Here is a 17,302-nt window from a genome sequence, read left to right as displayed (position 1 = left end):
AATGCTAAAATCATCTATTATTCTGTATTATTCATACTTAGAGTTTCAAACTCTACTTTTAGTTTTTGAACTTTTGCCTTTTTTACACGATCAACTCCCAAACACATCATTCTTGTTGCCTCCCACACACCTTTGGCTATTACCTTCTCAGCCACTGACAATAAAATGTCCTCAGCATTGGCTTGGTAAATGGCAGCCAATGCCATATTGTCTTCCTTGGTTTCAATCATAGCCTTTGGATGTGCAGGCTCGATAGCATCCCAAATCCCAAATCCAAAATTGTTTTCGTCTTTCCGAAAGCACCTCTTTCTTTTAGGAGGATTGCTTTTAGGAGGATTGCAACATGTTACCCATGGTTCGTAGTTTCATTATTGGAGACATTATTTTCGGGAAAGATATTTAACATGTCAGTAACATAATGCCAATGGTTGATACAAACAACGGCTAGTATCCACCGTTGGCACGATTTGGGTATTTAATCACAGTTTTATCTCTCATAATAATGTTAGTGTTGACAAGTTTTTGTTGTTGGTGTTTTTTTATAATTTTTTATTTGCAAAATTACTACATGTGCCTAAATATAATCAATGCAGATGAGTAACATACAATATTATTTGATATAATCTTCATAATTATCTAAAAACATTCAAAGTGACACAATAACTTGTGTCAAATAATGAATCTTTAAAAATTTTGGGTCAAATCTCGATTCTGAGTCCGAAATAAAGTCTGAAAACACTGGCCCAAATACAACAACCTTATATAAACAACAAGCCAACTACTAATTCTCAAAAGATCATAATTTACCGGCAGTGTAATTAGTACCCGTACTTTGCTATATAAATGAACATAATTCTCAAATCTCATGGATATGTGCCACTGGATGTCTCATCCATTTGTTAAAATTTTCCACAATAACATAATTTTCTTAACTAATTTCAATAGGCCCCCGTAAATCCACTTTCACTTCTCTATTTTAATCTTTTTAATATACGTGCCCCACTTAAATTATGGATGAATAATTATTTATGATATAAATTTATAAATTATCTAAAAGAAGATTCTTAAAGTATTTTTTTTGGACATTATTACTTTTTTCTTGTGTGTCTAGATTTATCTGAGATCGAAAATATTTATATTATTATTTCAATTTAATATTACCTATGTCGTTGATATCTAGAAAATTATTTGGTAATTAAAATCCTTTAAATTGAGATCTTTAAATTGAGATCTTGTATAAGGTAAGTCTTTATCATATTTTTGTGACAATACCAAAAGGATGGTTCACGTGGGTACCAAAATCTTATTATGTTGGGATCTAGTAAGAACAACGTCAATAATTTTATTTGTAATTTGATTCCACAAATTATCTAAAACCATATTTTTAAAGCGATATTGTTATGTAGTGCTATATTTGTGAAAAAATAAGAGTTGCTTAATAGTAAGATATAATAAATTATACTATTATTTGTGTATAATAATTTTTAGTACTACAAGTAGTTCTAGTGTATAGTATTTTTAGTTACTAGAAGGTCAGTTTATAGTCGCATTTAGGTGGGTGTTAACATAATCTCATAAACCTTTTTTATGTTATACTTACAATAATATTCGTATATAACCCCTGCTATTTACATTATTTTTATAATTTTATGATGTATATTATAATTTTAATATATATAATTTTAATATATCATCGGTGGTATTCGAATATATAAAATTTCTCATTAATTTGATAGACGAACTTATGATTAAGCGACCCAGTACCAACACCCAACAATCAAATATTCAATATTTTGTGTTTAATATAATGGCACAGATTCAATATTTTGTGTTTAATATAATGGCACAGATAATATAGATTGCAAAAAAAGGTGATTAGAAAGTATTTAAAGATACTTAATATCTACAAAAGATATATATAAATCTTTTTTGTGTATATATATCCTAGAGAAGAGATTAATAGCAGAAATAAAAGAAAATGGCTTCTCCAAATAGTACAACTTCAGTCCCCTCTCAATCTAAGCATACACATCATCAAATTTATCTAGATCAGTTGCCCCAGAACCGTGCAGTGCACCAGATTCATGGCTCCAGTCTGATGACACAAGCATTTTATTATCAATCCCCCAGTGTGGATCAGTATCATCAACCTCCCTCAGCACCTGAATGAAGGGTTGCACCAAATTGCTTTGCACCAACAGCCAGAACAAAGTCCAGAAACGCAGGAAGAACAGAGAGAAGAGGAGGTTCTAGTTGTCCAATTGTGTACACTGGGTGATAAGCCTCGCCTACATTGGACACAGGAGCTACATGCCCGATTTAATAGTGCTGTCTCTAAACTGGGTGGGATTTTTAGTAAGTTTTCTAAATTTTCTAGATTTTTTTTTCATTTTGATCTGTTTGCTATAAATTTTTAATTACACACATATACATACATCTAGTTCTATGATTTCCATATATATAATTATTTGCTTGTTCTCTTTCTAAATATGAAATAATTATTAAATAAGATTAATTCAAACTTTTAAAGCGAGCACCAATATGTTCTCTTACAATTTTTTCTTCCATTAAATACTATAATTTGTTTTTTAGCATTAAATCCATCAAATTACAATTCTTCATTTATTTTGTAAATCACGTCTATAATAAATTATTATCATCTTTGTATCAATAAAGAAATATATCACTAATTTATTTTTCTAAGATGTATATAATATTTACAGATTGTGTGTAATATTCATTTTAGAAAATCATATTCTTATAAATTCAATATTATTATCCACTAGAACAAATAATTACATCTTCTTTAAAAGAACCCTTTTATAATATTTTCATTTAATTTGATTTGCTAGACCCGCCAACAAACTAGATAAATTTCTAATACCACTCATTTTCTATATGTATATTTCATATTAATATGGAGTGGAGCTGAGAAATTGATAATTACCAATGATTTATATAAAATATTAAATTTACAAAATAATTAATCATATATTTAAGACTTAGTTTGCTCCATAATTAGTTTGATGTTAAACTATAACCAATATACAATTTCATAATTGCTTAAATTATTCAATAGGCCCTACACCAAAAGCCATACTTACAAAGATGAAAGTGGAGGGGGTGACATATAAGCACATAAAATCTCATCTGCAGGTTGGTTTTGGTTATATTACTAGAACAAGTACTTATTTATTTGTCTATTAAAATTTGTTAATAATTTTTGTTTAACCTTTGCTGAAGGCCCGTGCAGTAAAAAGAATTGAGCAGCTTGAAGGTATGATTTTCATTATATGTTTTTCCACATTTTTGGTCCATTATAATAAATATCTTAATATTTCTTTGTATCCTTTTCAATTTTCATAATGCAGGTTTACTTAATATATATTTAAATATTATGAGTTACATTATCACCATAAGATTACATGAACACTACATAAATAGAATCTCAAAGAAATATAATATTATAGTTAGCATCAAATATATAGTTAATATCCAAAAAATCAATTTTAAGTTGGTTTACAATGTACACATAAGTAATTTAGCTTATATTGCTTAACAATGTGTGGATATTCATTTTAGGTATCCAAAATAGTGCATATAACAACTCTCTTCAACTCTCAAGCCAAGCATTTTTAAAGTTAATTGCTCCTGTGGATGAGTAAGTGGAAATTCATATTCATGCATCTCTTTTCTACAATGTACATGAGTTGAAAGTTAATTTTAACACTATAATTATCAGCACATAATATATCTATGAGTTTCTTTTCTTTCAAATATATATAGTTGTTTCCATCTGCTCCTACTTATCCCCTCATCCCTGTAGGGAAACTTTGGAGTCCATGTTTCACCCTCAGACTGAAGCCTTTGTTGAAAATTTGCTCCATTGAGGTATAAGCCTTTTCTGAACTAACTATCTGATATGCAAGATAAATACCAACTTATTGTTTTCTCACAACTTTGACATCTGTCATAGGACTCAATTGCACGGTTAAAGCTCATGTGTGAGGCCCCTGGAGAACTGTTGATGATCTGGTTCTAGATGGATTAATATTTGCATTTTTCATTCCTTGCAATCATTATTTAGAATAATTGATGTTAGGGTTGAATTGCTTTTTTAAAAAAATATGCAATGTAACATTTCATTTTATTTAGGGGAGTTATAATTTTTTGTTGAGATTATTACTTTTTATTTTACCAATCATTTTTTTTTATTAATTGTTACAATAAATTAAACGTGTTTTTTCTAAGCAAAACAAAAAGCCCTTGTACATATTTTAGTAACTAAGGTTAATACTTGGACGCTTGATGGTAGGAGATGATTTATGATGTTTATGTGATATTTTTTTGAGTTAAACAATTTTATTAGATTTATTATGGTAAAGTGATATTGGCTTACATCCAAATCAATCATATCAGAAGTGGTATCATTAACAAAGAGGATGTTTGGATCATTGGACAAAAACTCATATTAAAGATATTTAACCCAATTAACCGTGTCTTGTTACCACCAGCTCTATTTTTAAAGTTGTATGCTAAATTTGTTAAGAGCACTCTATTTTTAATTATGTGTGCTCAATTTAATTATTAGAGAAAGTCACTGTTCATGGGCTCTTCAATTGATTTGATTTTTTAGGGGTGAAATAAAAAAAACTGCTTCAATAATATCTTAACTCCTTTTATCACTAATAACACTTTTTCATTACATATTTTTAAGAAACGTCTTCTCTTTTTAAGCATCTCTTAACTTAAATTTTCTAATCAAATATGTAACATATCATCATTAGCTCTCATATTTTAATTGAAACAATGCATTTTTAATTATAAAATATTAAATAAAGAATAGATATCCATATAAGTAATGTGGTTGGAAACCAATCTACTTATTTACAACTTATTATATCACTAATAGCACTCTTTCATTACTTATGTTTAAGAAACATCTTCTTTTTTTAAGCATTTCTTAACTTTAATTTTATAATAAAATATGTATCATATCATCAATAGCTCTCTTACTTTAACTGAAATAATGTATTTTGATTATAAAATATTGAATAAGGAGTAGGTAGATATAAGTAATGTTATTGGAGACCAAACTACTTATTCATATCCTAAAGTAATTTTAATTACAAAATATTAAATAAGGAGTAGAGATATAGATAATGTTGTTCCAGATCAAACTAGTTACTTATGTTAAGAGCTAAATCTAATGCCTTAAGTTCTATGTAGACCATTTTTGTTTTGAGACTTGGGACCACTAATGTTGTGCTACTTAAATATTGAAATCATTCACAGGAATAGTTTTTGTATTTAATAAAAGCTTAAACGTGCAACTTAATAATACAACACATGCACTTTGCTAAAATGGAAGACACCAGAATAGAGAGATAAACTCACTTGTATTTTTAGGTGATAAATGTGCTTAAAGAAAATAGTGAAAGATATAATCCAACTAGAACTGGAACACCTAAATAATAGCAACTACTTCCTAATAAAACTCCAACTCCCCCACTTATGTTTGTGGGTATTACTTGTCACATCAACTAGTAACGTCTAGTTTAGATTAATTCCATCATATTCCCCGGTAATTTAAACAATTTTCTGCAAATTCTGAATGCCCAACAATGCACGCATTTTATCAAATTTTACAGTAGACATGGCCTTTGTCAAAATATCTGCACGCTGTTCCTCCGTATTTATATGCTTAATCATAATTTCACCACGTTCTACACATTCACGAATAAAGTGGTAACGTATATCAATTGCAGACTGGTTATTGATTTAAATCACCACTGGACTGTGCTTCATATCTGTTATTTGCGTGAGTAGATTCCTCAACCTAACTCGCCGACAAGCTGTAAAAGTGGCTGTCATGAACTCAGCTTCACACGTGGATAAAGCCACACATCACTATTTTTGTGAGACCATGATATTAAACTCTCGTTTAGATAAAATACCATGCCTCCTGTACTTCTTCTATCTTCAATATTACCAGGCATATCACTATTAGAGTAACCAGATAAGATGTAATTTCCAGCTCCTTTCCTCTAAATCAAACACACTCCAACGTTGCTTTCACATAACACAAAATATGTTTAACTGCATTTAAGTGGAGCACTGTGGGACGCTCCATAAATATGCTAACAATCCCAACCGAAAATACATTATCCGATCGAGTATGGACTAGGTACCTTAGACCTCCTACCCAATTTTTAAATAAAGTAGAGTCAACAGAATTACCCTCATGATCTTTATCGAGCTGTAGTTTAGGTTCCATGGGGTATTTTGCTGGATTGCAGTCATTTAGCCCTACTTTCTGGAGTAACTCTCTAGCATAGGCTATTTGCTTTAACTCTGTGTACCCTAATTTCTGGATTATCTCAATACCCAGATAATGAGTTAGCTAACAAAGATCACTCATCTCGAATTCTTTCCCATCTATTTTTTGAACTTGAGAATATTCCATACACTCATTCCTGTAACCAATAGATTGTCTATATACACCAATGATTAGCACTTTATCTCCTTCACATTTAGTATAAACCGCATGTTCATAGGAATATTTTGTGAATCCCAACTGTACAAGACATTTGCTCAAATTTTCATACCATGCTCGTGGCGCCTGGCGCAAACCGTATAAAGCTTTAATCAATTGGTACATCATATTTTCACTGTATTCTTTAACAAATCTTTCCGGTTGCGTGACATGCATACACTATCTCTTTCAATTCTCCGTTAAGAAAAACTGACTTCACATCTAAATGGTGCACCTCCTAACCATTTTTCCCTGACAATGCTAACAATAATCTTCCTGTCTCTAAACGTGTAACAGGTGCAAACATCTCCTCAAAATCTATGCCTTGTCTCTGCACGTATCCCTTCGCGACGAGTCTAGCCTTATATTTGATAGTCTCACCATTGGCATTCTTCTTTAGCTTATATACCCACTTTAGTCCGATTGGTTTTTGTCCATGTGGTAACTCAACTAACTTCTAGGTATTGTTTTTGTTAATGGCATCAATCTCATCTTTCATCGCCATCTTCCACGCCGTTTTTGCCACAGCTTGGCTATAACTGGTTGGTTCATCAACTGCCAACATGAGTAGTTCATTTTCCAACTCCACTTCTTGAGTTTCATCATTAATGTCACCGGGAGTCGAAATTTTTCTGGCTCAATACTGCAAATTGAAGCTTTTGAATTACTTGGACTACTACTATTCGAGACTCCAGAATTAATTGGTGTTGCTGGGGTATACTTCTCGGTTTTAGTGGAAGAACTCACACTTTGCGAAGAATCACTCGCACTTGCATCATGACTTGTGGGCGTGACTGGTTCTTTCTATGGCTCATGATTTCCCGCCTCTACCAAATTGTATCCAGACACTATGAAAGGTTTAAAATATGGTAAATCCCCGTATTGCTCTGAATCCCATTCCCAGGCTTTATGTTTTTCAAATACAATATCCGTGTTAACCGTGATTTTTCTAGAACTTGGATCATAAAATAATTATAACCATTAAATTCAAAAGGTTCATAAAATGCCTTAAGTAAATACATTAATAGAATGTATTATTTTAATTTAATTTAGGTTATTGGTGGAACTTCAACCTTAAACTACTATATATGGATAATAACTATCATGAATTTGATTAAAAAATTCAACTGTTTAAAAACTAAGTGACCAAATTAAAAGTACTAACAACACTTTCAATATTTTGTTAGTATAGCTATATATATATATAATAAAACATGGGTGAAGGTCACTATTATCTAGTGTGGGTCGGAAGGGCACCCTTGTATATGAATAAATAAATAAATAAATATATATATAAAAATATATATATATATATCCATATATATACAGAGTTAAGTGTGTATTATGATGATTTTTAATATGTAGCATTTGAAGATGGACCAGATCACAGAATCCACGTTGTAAGTCTGCATTTTTAAAGTATGAAATGTTGTCATTTTAAAAGAGTTATTTCTTACTATATCTAGTAGAATATTATAATAAATTACAATATATGGTCAATAGGTTTTAAATCTCAACGTGACCCCACAATCCAATTCTTCAACCGACTTATTTTTTTAGCTTAAGTGTTATTTAGAACTAAATGATACCAAAATAAAGAGGATAAATGACAGAACAGTATTGCTCTTTATTTCATGTTGGAATTGTTTTTTCAAGCCATACTTTTCCGAATTGGACTAGTTCTAGAAGTAGTAGCTAATAAGTAATGTTCCCACAGGTCACAAATTTAACCATAAGAATTATCAGTTTGAATGTCCAGTCCTTTATTCCGGAAGGGTGGGGGCTATTAAGTTCAATTTAATTCTTAAAATTCTCAATACCAGATAAAATTTTAGGAAATAGTTATCTTGGTGATCAGTAATATTTCTAACAAACTACAAAATTATGATATGCATAGCAAATGCAAAAATACTTCTAACAAACTACAAAATTAAGAGATGCATCCAAAAGCATCTAAGAAGAAATGCAGTTCTGAAATGCAAAAATACATTTGGTAAATTGCAGCCATATTTGCTAAAACAAAAAATGCAATTCTAAATATAAACTAAAATAGTTATACAATTTAAACTAAATTTTAACCTATTATGCGACATCCCAGTTTTGCAAATATTTTCAGAGTAAAATAATATTTTAGCAAATCTTTTAGTTAGTAAAATAACAAATAATTGTACAAAAAAATGTATTTTTGTAAAATTCCCTTAGTTAACTTATCTACACTTAATAGCTAATAAACTAGTCCTTATCTTTATTTCAATATAAAAATACCTGTTTATTTAACTATTTGAGCCGTGGACAAATAGCTGTAATTCAATTTCTAGCGCTAAATTCACGTTCTACTAGCTCACGACATATTATGTTAGCAACAAAAACATTTTTATCTCAAACAATAGTAAAAATTATGAAGAAAAATTATTTTTACAGGGAAAATCCTTAAAACATATATACCAAATATATTCAGGCAAGTTGTAAATGTATATATTCCTTTTGTGATGTAAAATGACAGGGTTAGATATTATGTACTATGTTTCAAATAGGGAAAATAATTTCAAAAATTTCTCGATTATATGTTTTTATTGTCTAGGTACATGATCTATTTTTTAATATATTACGATACCTAAATATTTCAACAATCTTATTTACATCCTTCCCTTTAATTTTAACTAACGTTTGTTAGTCAATTAGGGTTCTTTAACTTCTTTAATATGAGATTTTTTGATTAGTTGATGAATTTAAGGGAGTCAAAAGTTTTGGAAGGTCAACTGAAAAGATTCATGTAGTTTCTGTTAGGAATTTAATCTAAACATGTTTAGTTTATTTATTTGTGAATAATCCAACGTGTCTTTTAGTGAACGTTAAAGCAGAAATAGTCAGTAGTAGTTGCATTTTAGTAGGAAACAAGTTAGATGATCGTGGAGGAAAAATAGGAGTCTGTAGGTGTTTAGATATAATAAGTCTGTGTAACTGCATTTCATTAAGTTTTTATCCCAGTTGTTTGCTTTATTCAGAAATCTTATTAGTTTGTTTCCTTGAATATCATTTGTATATCTATCATCTGGTATCAGAGCTCTCGTTTCAGATCGTAAACATCCTTGTTGCTGAGAGACATGGCAGAGTCAAGTAAGGGTAAAGAAGGACAGCTAGGCTTGAGCTATCCGATGTTAACTAAAACTAACTACACTGCCTGGGCCATGAAAATGAGAGTCTTTATGCAGGCCCATGGCGTGTGGGATGCAATAGAACCCAAAGACCCAAAAGGTGTGGTTGAGGATAAGAAGGACAAACGAGCTTTAGCAATGATTTATCAAGGCATCTCAGAAGAACTATTACTAACCCTTGCCGAGCGAAAAATAGCCAAAGATGTTTGGAGAGCAATACAAACTACGTCCTTGGGTGTTGAGAGAGTGAAAGCGGCGAAGGCTCAAATGTTAAAAGCTGAGTTTGAGTGTTTGACCATGAAGGATTCAGAGCAATTGGATGATTTCTATATGAAGTTGAATGGTTTGGTCACACGGATCAGGGCATTAGGAGAGACAATTGGAGAAGCGTATGTTGTGAAGAAATTATTAAGAGTTGTGCCATCTAAATTTCTGCAAATTGCCTCAGCAATTGAGCAATTTGGAAATTTAGAGACAATGTCAATCGAAGAGATTATTGGATCTTTGAAAGCTCATGAGGAGCAATTGGCAGGACAGGGAGTTATTAAGGAAGGACAACAACTCTTATTAACTGAGGAGGATTGGGTAAAACGTGAGAATGGGAATGTCAAGCTGCTGCTCACACGCGAGGAGTGGTTGAGAAAATCAATTCGAGGAACGACTCAAGCTGGAAACGATTATCGTGGAAGAGATAATCAAGGTGTTCGTGACAGGGTGGATCGAAGCAAGATTAAATACTTCAATTGTGGAGCTTATGGCCACTATGCTGCTAAATGCAGAAAACCGAAGAAGGAACGATTTCAACGAGGGGAGGCCAACCTGACACAAATACAAGATGATGAACCTGCACTTTTGATGGCTATGTGTGAAGAAATTGCAGATGTAGTGATACTCTTGACAGAAGGGGGGACTACAAGTACTCAACAAGAGGTAGAGTAAAATATTTGGTACCTTAACAATGGAGCCAGCAATCACATGACTGGCCACCGTGAGAAATTTGAGAAGTTGGACAGATCAATCAGAGGACAAGTAAAATTCAGTGATGGTTCGATGGTAAAGATAGAAGGCAAGGGATCTATCAGATTTGCATGCAAAAATGGTGAGACTAGAATGTTGCACGAAGTGTATTTCATTCCTACACTCCGGAGCAATATTATAAGTCTAGGCCAGTTGTCAGAAGAGGGAAACAGAGTTATTCTTAATGGAGAAAACCTTTGGGTGTATGATAGTTATGGACGTCTATTGATGCAAGTAAAGCGCTCAGCAAATCGATTGTATAAAGTTCATATAGAAGGGAGCAGTGAAATATGTTTAATGACAAAGGTGGAGGAAGAAGCTCGGTTGTGGCACCTCAGGCTTGGGCATGTGAATTACAAGGCGATGCAATTGATGTCACGAAATAAAATGGCACATGGTCAACCATGAATTAGTTTGCCATGATAAATTTGCAGCGGGTGCCTCATGTCAAAACAATCTCGTAAGCCATTTCCTACTTATCCAGACTGCACTGCTAAACATGCTCTAGAATTAATTCATGGAGATCTTTGTGGACCTATATCCCCTTCAACACCTGCCGAGAATCGTTACTTTTTGCTTCTCATTGATGATTTTAGTCAAAAAATATGGGTCTATATGTTAAAAAACAAAGATGAAGCTCTGAGTTATTTTAAGAAATTTAAACTATTGGTTATAAATGGAGCCAAACAGGGAATTCAAACTTTTAGAACTAACCGAGGAGGAGAGTTTTATTCCAAAGAGTTTGAATCTTTTTGTGAAGAGATAGGCATATTGAAAAACTATACGGCACCCTACACAGCACAACAAAATGGTGTGGCAGAGCGCCGTAATCACATGATAGTGGCAATGGCTAGAAGCTTGTTAAAAGGAAGATCAGTGCCCGAGAAATACTGGGGAGAAGCAGTCAGACACGCGGTTTTTATTCTGAACAAGCTGCCCACACGAGCCCTGTCAAATGTTACTCCACATGAGGTATAGTATGGTACGAAACCGAGTGTTGATTGCTTGAAGGTTTTTGGGTGTGTGTCTTACATGAAGGTACCAGCTGCTCATACATAAAAATTAGATGATCGAAGTAAAATGGTCATTCATTTTGGTCGTGAACCGGGAACAAAAGCTTACAGGCTATATGATCCAATTATAGGTCGTGTACATGTAAACAGGGACGTTGTGTTTGATGAGGGAAAAGGTTGGAGTTGGGAAGAACTTGAAAATTCAGGTGCTCAGATGTCAGGTCATTTCGTGTTGGAAGAACAAGAATCAGATACACCAGATATTACCACTGAAGAAAGTGCAGCAACTCTGTCATCACCTTCAATACCTCTATCTTCCACACAGTCTGTTCAGAGTGAGAGAAGTGACAGTTCCAGCAACTCAATTGCCAGCAGTGAACCACATCGTTTTCGCTTACTCTCGGACATTTATGACGCCACATAAGTTGTAGAAATTGAGGATGAGTTACTTTTATTAGGTATTGATGAACGCGTCACATTCGAACAAGCAGTTCAGGATGAAGCTTGGAAAGAAGCTATGCAAGTTGAATTTGACACAATAGGGAAAAATTACACCTGGGAACTCACTGACCTACCTAAGGGGAAAAAGGCAATCGATCTTAAGTGGGTTTTTAAATTAAAGAAGGATAGCAATGGTGATGTGATAAAGCATAAAGCTCGCCTTGTAGCAAAAGGATATGTGCAGTGTTTTGGGATTGATTAGGAAGAGGTTTTTGCCCCCGTAACTAGATTAGAGATAGTTCGGTTGCTATTAGCTCTTGCAGCCAAAAATGAGTGGAAAGTGCACCATCTCGACATCAAATCTGCTTTCCTAAATGGTATTCTCCAAGAAGAAGTATATGTGCATCAACCAAAAGGATTTGTGAAGAAAGGGTAGGAGCAAAAGATCTATAAACTGCTCAAGGCCTTGTATGGCCTACGTCAAGTGCCTAGAGCATGGTATGCAGAGCTAAACAGATGTCTACTAAAATTGGGCTTCACAAAATATCCTTATGAACATGCTGTTTATACACGACGGGAAGGCTACGAGTCATTAATTATTGGTGTTTATGTTGATGATATTTTAATCACTGGAACCAGCCTTCTGAATATTGTCAAATTCAAGGGAGATATGTTTAAAGAATTTGACATGACAGATCTCGGAAGATTGTCTTATTATCTGGGTTTAGAGGTAGAGCAAGATAAAGGTTGTATCGAGATTAAATAAGCATCTTATGCAAGGAAGGTTCTACAAAAGGCTGGTTTGAGTGGATGTAATGTTGTGAAGTATCCTATGGAATTAAAGTTGCAAATTGATGCTGATAAATCAGATGAACCAGTGAACTCAACATACTACAAGAGCTTAGTGGGTGGTCTTCTTTATTTAGTCTACACCCGACCTGACATTACGTATGCAGTAGGGGTTGTCTCGAGATATATAGAAAGGCCTACAACACTTCATCTGAATGCTATAAAAAGAATCTGTCGGTATGTGAAGGGTACTTTGCACTATGGTTTGGTTTACACAAAGGGTCGTGGCAATTATCTTTTATCTCGTTTCTCTGATAGCGATCTAGCTGGAAATATTGAAGATAGAAAAAGTACAGGAGGGATGGCTTTCTACCTTGATGAGAGTCTAATTACTTGGGTCTCACAAAAACAACGTTGCGTTACCCTTTCATCTTGTGAGGTGGAGTTCATAGCTGCCACTACTACAGCGTGTCAAGGAATATGGCTTCAACGAGTGCTCAGTCAAGTTGCTGATATAAAACCTGGTCTAGTTGTTCTATACATAGATAACAGGTCAACCATTGATTTAGCAACAAACCCAGTTTTTCATGGAAGAAGCAAGCACATTGATGTGCGTTATCACTTTATTCCTGATTGTGTTGAGTAGGGGTTGATAGTTATAAAACATGTCAGTTCAGCAGCGCAACGCGCAGACATATTAACCAAGGCCTTATCTGCAACCAAGTTCGAGAAAATAAGGGATCTTCTGGGAGTAAAGAATCTTGAGCATGTTTAGATTAAGTGGGAGCATGTTAGGTATTTAATCTAAACATGTTTAGTTTATTTATTTGTGAATAATCCAACGTGTCTTTTAGTGAACGTTGCAGCAGAAATAGTCAGTAGTAGTTGCATTTTATTAGGAAACCAGTTAGATGATCGTGGAGGAAAAATAGGAGTCTGTAGGTGTTTAGATATAATAAGTCTGTGTAACTACATTTCATTAAGTTTTTATCCCAGTTGTTTGCTTTATTCAGAAATCTCATTAGTTTGTTTCCTTGAATATCATTTGTATATCTATCAGTTTCAATTGTGGAGGATGGCCTGAAATTGGTAGTTTTGTCACCGCCGACTCAAAAATGACCATGGTTTCCAGCCACCATTTAGGTCATTCTACACCATTAAAACCTAGATAGATATTTTCGGTTTGAACTCCCGAAACTTCTTAAATCCTCAATTTCATCATTGGATAAGGAAAAAACCCCAAATTTGAGAAGTTGAAGAACCCTAATTGATTAACGGACCTTAGTCAAATTCTGTCGGAAAGACTGTAATCAAATTTCTGAAAAGTTAAAGTTCGCCAATATTTGTTTTTTTGGTCGACGACCTTAAAAAAATAACCTATATTTTAACGACCTATGAATTAATTATTCCATTTAAATATAATTTATTTAGTTATTTTTTATCGTTAGATGTTTAGTGGCAGAATAATTATAAAGAAAACTATTATTTTAGGATCATTTAGAAGGCATATGTAGTGGGCGAGTTAGTGGTATTATGGAGTTAATTATGTATTTACCCACTAATTAATAGTATTGGAAAACTTATAAATTGACTAGTTTATTTGAGTTATATGTAATGAAAATGAAACGCTATTACTTACAAAATGCTGTCTTTTTGTACTAATTTATGCAACATATCTACCAAACATGTGTGATCTAGAACATGTGAGATTTTTATACAAATACACTTTTCATATCCACTGACTTCAAATAATATTTAGGTCAAAAGAATTTTTATGTCTCTATTCTAGCGTTCATTGATGGGTCATCATGATGAAATTGTACATGAAATTTATGAATTTTTGGAAAGTTATTGAGCATGATATCAATTCTACTCATCTTTTTGAAAATCATTCACTAATCCAAATTAAGAAACACGAAGAAGGAATAGCACGAAGCCAAAGTTACTTTTATGTACCCATTTAGAGGTTATTATCACAACAATTATAGATAAGTTGTGAATCTACTAAAGAAGCATGTGACATCATTAAGGAGTTCGAAGGAAACAAATAAACCAAACTTATACAAATTCTCAATGTAAAGAGGGAGTTTAAGATGATGTGGATGAAAAGTAATGAAGGTTTTAAAGAATATGGGAGTAGGCTGATGTCATAGTCAATTAAATCAAAAAAATTACTTGATGGAGAATTTTTGAAGTTATAGAGTCGTGGAGAAACTTTTAGTAACAGATTAATTATCATATAGGTCATTATTATGCTCCAACATGTTAATTAAGTCATCGAGAAATTTTTTGTCTATATTAAGCCACTCATGACAAGACCTGATTCATTCTGTTAAATAATTTTAAAAAAATTGGCTGGAAAAGATGTCTCATGGTTAGGTGTGACTTATTGATGTCCATTTTAGACTATACTAGTATATATAATTAAACATTTACACTTAATTTCAATTAAGTTTTTTGGGTTCTGTTTTAAGGTGGTTCTCTCCTGAACTTTAGCATATATATATATATAATTTCCATTTGATTTTTTTGGATTATTCATTTCCCAAAAATGGTTTTTAATGATTATAATCATCGATATAGCCGAAACATCCACGTAGATAACACGTCAGTCACCTTAATGAGAAAGATTTATTTTAGCGTCGACTTTGAAAAAATTTAATGATATCATATACATTTTCTTTAAGTTATTTAATTGAGATAAATTTTCACCGTGACTCATTTAATTTATTAGAACACACTAATAAAAACAGGTATGTGGCTAAAATTTCTTTTTTTGAAAATACTAAAGATCTCTCAAAATTAACAGTTTGTGAATTAATTAATTCACTCCATGCAAAATTAATTAACTTTCTGTATTAAGTAAAAAAAAAATTCATAACCAAATATAAATGGAACCTGCTTTACTAAATTGTAAAATGTAAACAGGGCTATGGATGACATGGGCTATGTATCTTGTAAGAGCTTTAATGCACGAGCATTATTGAAATCATTCAGAGGAAAAGTTTTTGTATTTAATAAAATCTTAAACCTGCAACTTAATAATACGCAACACGTATACTTTGTTAAAATGAAAGACACCCGAACAGAGAGATAAACTCACTTGTATTATTACCTGATAAACATGTATAAAGAAAACATTGAAAGATACAATAAAAACAGATAAAGGAAAGCAAAATTACTGTTACTGGAACACCGAAATAATAGCAACTACTTCCTAATAAAACTCAAACTCCCACTTATTCAAAACTTCTTCTACAAACTCTGAGAACGGACAATGGCTGATTCTTTTGGGTATTATGTGGCACATCAACTTGTAACATTTAGTTTAGATTAATTCCAACATATTCCCTGATAATCTAAACTATTTTCTTCAAATTCTGAATGCCTAATAATGCACACATTTTCTGAAATTTCACAGTAGACATGGCCTTTGTCAACGTATCTGCATGCTGTTCCTCCGTATATATATACTTAATAATAATTTCACCACGCTCTACACATTCGTGAATAAAGTGGTAACATATGTCAATATGCTTACTCCTCCCGTAAAGCTGTAACAGTTGCTGCCATGAACTCAGCTTCACACGTGGATAAAGCCACACATCACTATTTTTATGAAACCTATGATATTAAACTCTCATTTAGATAAAATACCATGCCTCCTGTACTTCTTCTATCTTCAATATTACCAGCCATATCACTGTCCGAGTAACCAGATAATATGTAATTTCCAACTCCCTTCCTCTAAACCAAACCACACTCCAACGTTGCTTTCACGTAACGTAAAATACGTTTAACTGCATTCAAGTGGAGCACTGTGGGACGCTCCATAAATATGGTAACAGTCCCAACTGAGAACGCAATATCGGGTCGAGTATGGACTAGGTACCTTAGACCTCCTACCTAACTTTTAAATAAAGTAGAGTCAACATAATTACCCTCTTGATCCTTGTCGATCTGTAGTTTAGGTTCCATGGGGTATTTTGCTGGATTGCAGTCATTTAGCCCTATTTTCTCGAGTAACTTTCTAGCATAGGCTATTTTCTTTAACTCAGTGTACCCTGATTTTTGAATTACCTCAATACCCAGATAATGAGTTAGCTTACCAAGATCACACATCTCGAATTCTTTCCCCACCTATTTTTTGAACTTGAGAATATTCCATACACTCGTTCCAGTAAGCAACAAATCATCTACATAGACACAATGATTAGCACTTCATCTCCTTTATATTTAGTATAAACCGCATGTTCATAGGGACATTTTGTGAAGCCCAACTGTTCAAGATATTTGCTTAATTTTTCATACCATACCCGTGGCACCTGTATCAAACCGTATAAAGCTTTGAT

The 17,302-nt window shown here is 32.8% G+C and overlaps 2 protein-coding genes across 2 annotated transcripts; both read left to right on the top strand.

The window, feature by feature from the left end:
* Window positions 1-9,639: 9,639 nt before the first annotated feature.
* Window positions 9,640-10,629, top strand: LOC141673335 (uncharacterized). The gene has a single exon (XM_074480069.1). The coding sequence runs from the start codon at window positions 9,640-9,642 to the stop codon at window positions 10,627-10,629; it is 990 nt and encodes a 329-aa protein (XP_074336170.1).
* A 2,364-nt stretch (window positions 10,630-12,993) lies between these two features.
* Window positions 12,994-13,596, top strand: LOC141673334 (secreted RxLR effector protein 161-like). The gene has a single exon (XM_074480068.1). The coding sequence runs from the start codon at window positions 12,994-12,996 to the stop codon at window positions 13,594-13,596; it is 603 nt and encodes a 200-aa protein (XP_074336169.1).
* The last annotated feature ends 3,706 nt before the right edge of the window (window positions 13,597-17,302 follow it).

The sequence above is a fragment of the Apium graveolens genome, chromosome 7 (assembly GCF_009905375.1).
Source record: "Apium graveolens cultivar Ventura chromosome 7, ASM990537v1, whole genome shotgun sequence".
NCBI classification, from domain to species: Eukaryota; Viridiplantae; Streptophyta; class Magnoliopsida; order Apiales; family Apiaceae; genus Apium; species Apium graveolens.
This window is presented reverse-complemented; position numbering and strand designations above follow the sequence as displayed.